This window comes from Malania oleifera, chromosome 4, assembly GCF_029873635.1.
Source record: "Malania oleifera isolate guangnan ecotype guangnan chromosome 4, ASM2987363v1, whole genome shotgun sequence".
NCBI lineage: Eukaryota > Viridiplantae > Streptophyta > Magnoliopsida > Santalales > Ximeniaceae > Malania > Malania oleifera.
In genome coordinates, this window is record NC_080420.1 from 63,828,071 (window position 1) to 63,830,181 (window position 2,111).

Consider the following 2,111-nt stretch of genomic DNA (forward strand, 5'->3'; position numbering starts at 1 on the left):
TCATGCCACAGAAAATAGTTATTATTCATATTTAAATCATATCCTTGTTCACACTAGTATTTCTCAAACATAATACTACAATATACTTATTTTTCTGAAATTATATACTATAAAATAATAAATATATTTCTATGAAAATATTGACTTAATTTATTCCCTTACCTGACTTCTGAAAAGCCCCTACAAAGTCTAGTCTTACACCCGCAGGGTCTCCCGTTCAACACCCTGAAAATAGTATCCCCTGAATAAAACTTCAGTATTTCTTCGAGTACTACATTTCTTACAACTGTAGGAAAGCCAAATGTGGAATAAAAAACCTTATCCTGAATTTGTGATGAAATCTAAGTTAGCCCCACCAATGATCCACTCTAGCAGACTTGAAAAGAACTTCCTCAAGAGTGTCAAGGTGGCCTTGGATCGTAGAACCGGCAAGAATTTGGCCCCGAATCTTAGAGAGAAAGGGAAGGGGATAATAGGAGAAAGAGAGAGAGAGAGAGAGAGAGAGAGAGAGAGAGAGAGAGAGAGAGAGAGAGAGAGAGAGAGGAGGGTTTTTTGCATGAAAATTCTACTAAAAATTCGAGTTTAGGCTATTTATACATCTACACTCATCAACGAGCCATGTCACTTCGTCAACGAGGCCAAGAAGGGAGTTTGTTGATGAATGCTTATTCCTCGTTGACGAAATTCAGAGTTGAAAAATAATCTCTCGGTATTTTCTCATCGATGAGACATATGTCCCCTTCGACGATCCTAATAAGCCACTGCATCAAAAAATGTATTGTGTTCATCGACGAGACCTTGTTTTAAATCCCAAGTTCAATTTCCTTCTCTCTCCTTTCCTTATTATTTAATGATTATAATTTCTTTGGGTCTCTACATTGGTAAAGGGAACCATATTCTTTTAATTGAATTAAAAGTTTATTATTGCTCATCATATTTTATTATAATATGTGGTTCTCAGGATTAAAATGACTTTCAATCCCTTGGTTGTTATTCTCAAAGAAAACAAATTGGTTGAACCAAATTATATTGATTGGGAAAGGAACTTGGATATTGTACTAACTGCAGAGGAGTACAAGTATGTGCTCACGGAGGTATGTCCACATAAACCCGGTGAAGGGGCAATCGATGAGGAAACCGTGGCTTATCAGAAGTGGATTAAGGCTAATGTGATGGCGCGGTGTTACATTTTGGCATCTATGTCAAATGTTTAGCAACATCAGCATCAGTTTATGCCTTTTGCCTAAGATATAATATAGAACCTCAAAGAAATGTTTGCCGTTGAAAAGTCCATGGACCAACCAACACATATAACTCATTCACTAGTAGTTGAAACATGTTTAGCGGTGATATATACCAGTACCTAGTGTGTAGATATGGGAGCCACTAATCATGTTTGCAATTCTTTGTAGGGTTCCAGCAAACTCGCCAGTTAAGTAATCGGGAGATTTACGTATTTTTAGGAGATGGCACGAGAGTGTCAGTAGTTGCAGTAGGAGATATTCGCATTTCTTTTGGTAGAGATAGGATTTTAATATTGAAAGACTCTCTTTATGTACCTTCCACTAGTAGGAATTTGATTTCAGTTTCCCAATTGGTGGATAATGGATATTCCTTTTATTTTAATGACTCGATTGTTATTAAGTTAAATAAATGTTTTATCTATTCTGGTACATTGGTGGATGGTATTTATAGTATTAATCATGCTTCTCCTACAGTGCAACTAAATGAATTGAATAACATTGATAAACAACCATGTAAGAGAAAGAAACCTCTTGAATTGAACCAAACTTGTCTTTGGCATTTACGCATATGTCATATTACTCTAAGACGGATTTCAAGGCTGGTTCAGAATGGACTACTAGGTTTATTAGAAGTGGAGGCACTACCAGTATGTGAATCCTGCTTAGAAGGTAAGATGACCAAGTGGCCCTTTTCGACCAAAGGCTATATAGCAAAAGAGGTATTAAAACTGGTTCACTCTGATTTGTGTGGCCCTATGAATATCCAGGCTAGAGGTGGCTTTGATTATTTCATTACTTTAATTGATGATTACTCATGGTATGGGTATATTTATTTGATGCACCGTAAGTATAAATGTTTTGAAAAAT

At 36.1% G+C, this 2,111-nt stretch overlaps 1 protein-coding gene across 1 annotated transcript in view; it reads left to right on the forward strand.

Moving 5' to 3' along the window:
• The first annotated feature begins 968 nt into the window (after positions 1-968).
• LOC131153822 (uncharacterized) overlaps positions 969-2,111 on the forward strand; it is a 5,651-nt gene continuing 4,508 nt past the window's right edge. Inside the window, exon 1 of the mRNA XM_058106275.1 lies at positions 969-1,094. Coding sequence (XP_057962258.1) covers positions 969-1,094 — 126 coding nt within the window. The remainder of the gene's footprint in view (positions 1,095-2,111) is intronic.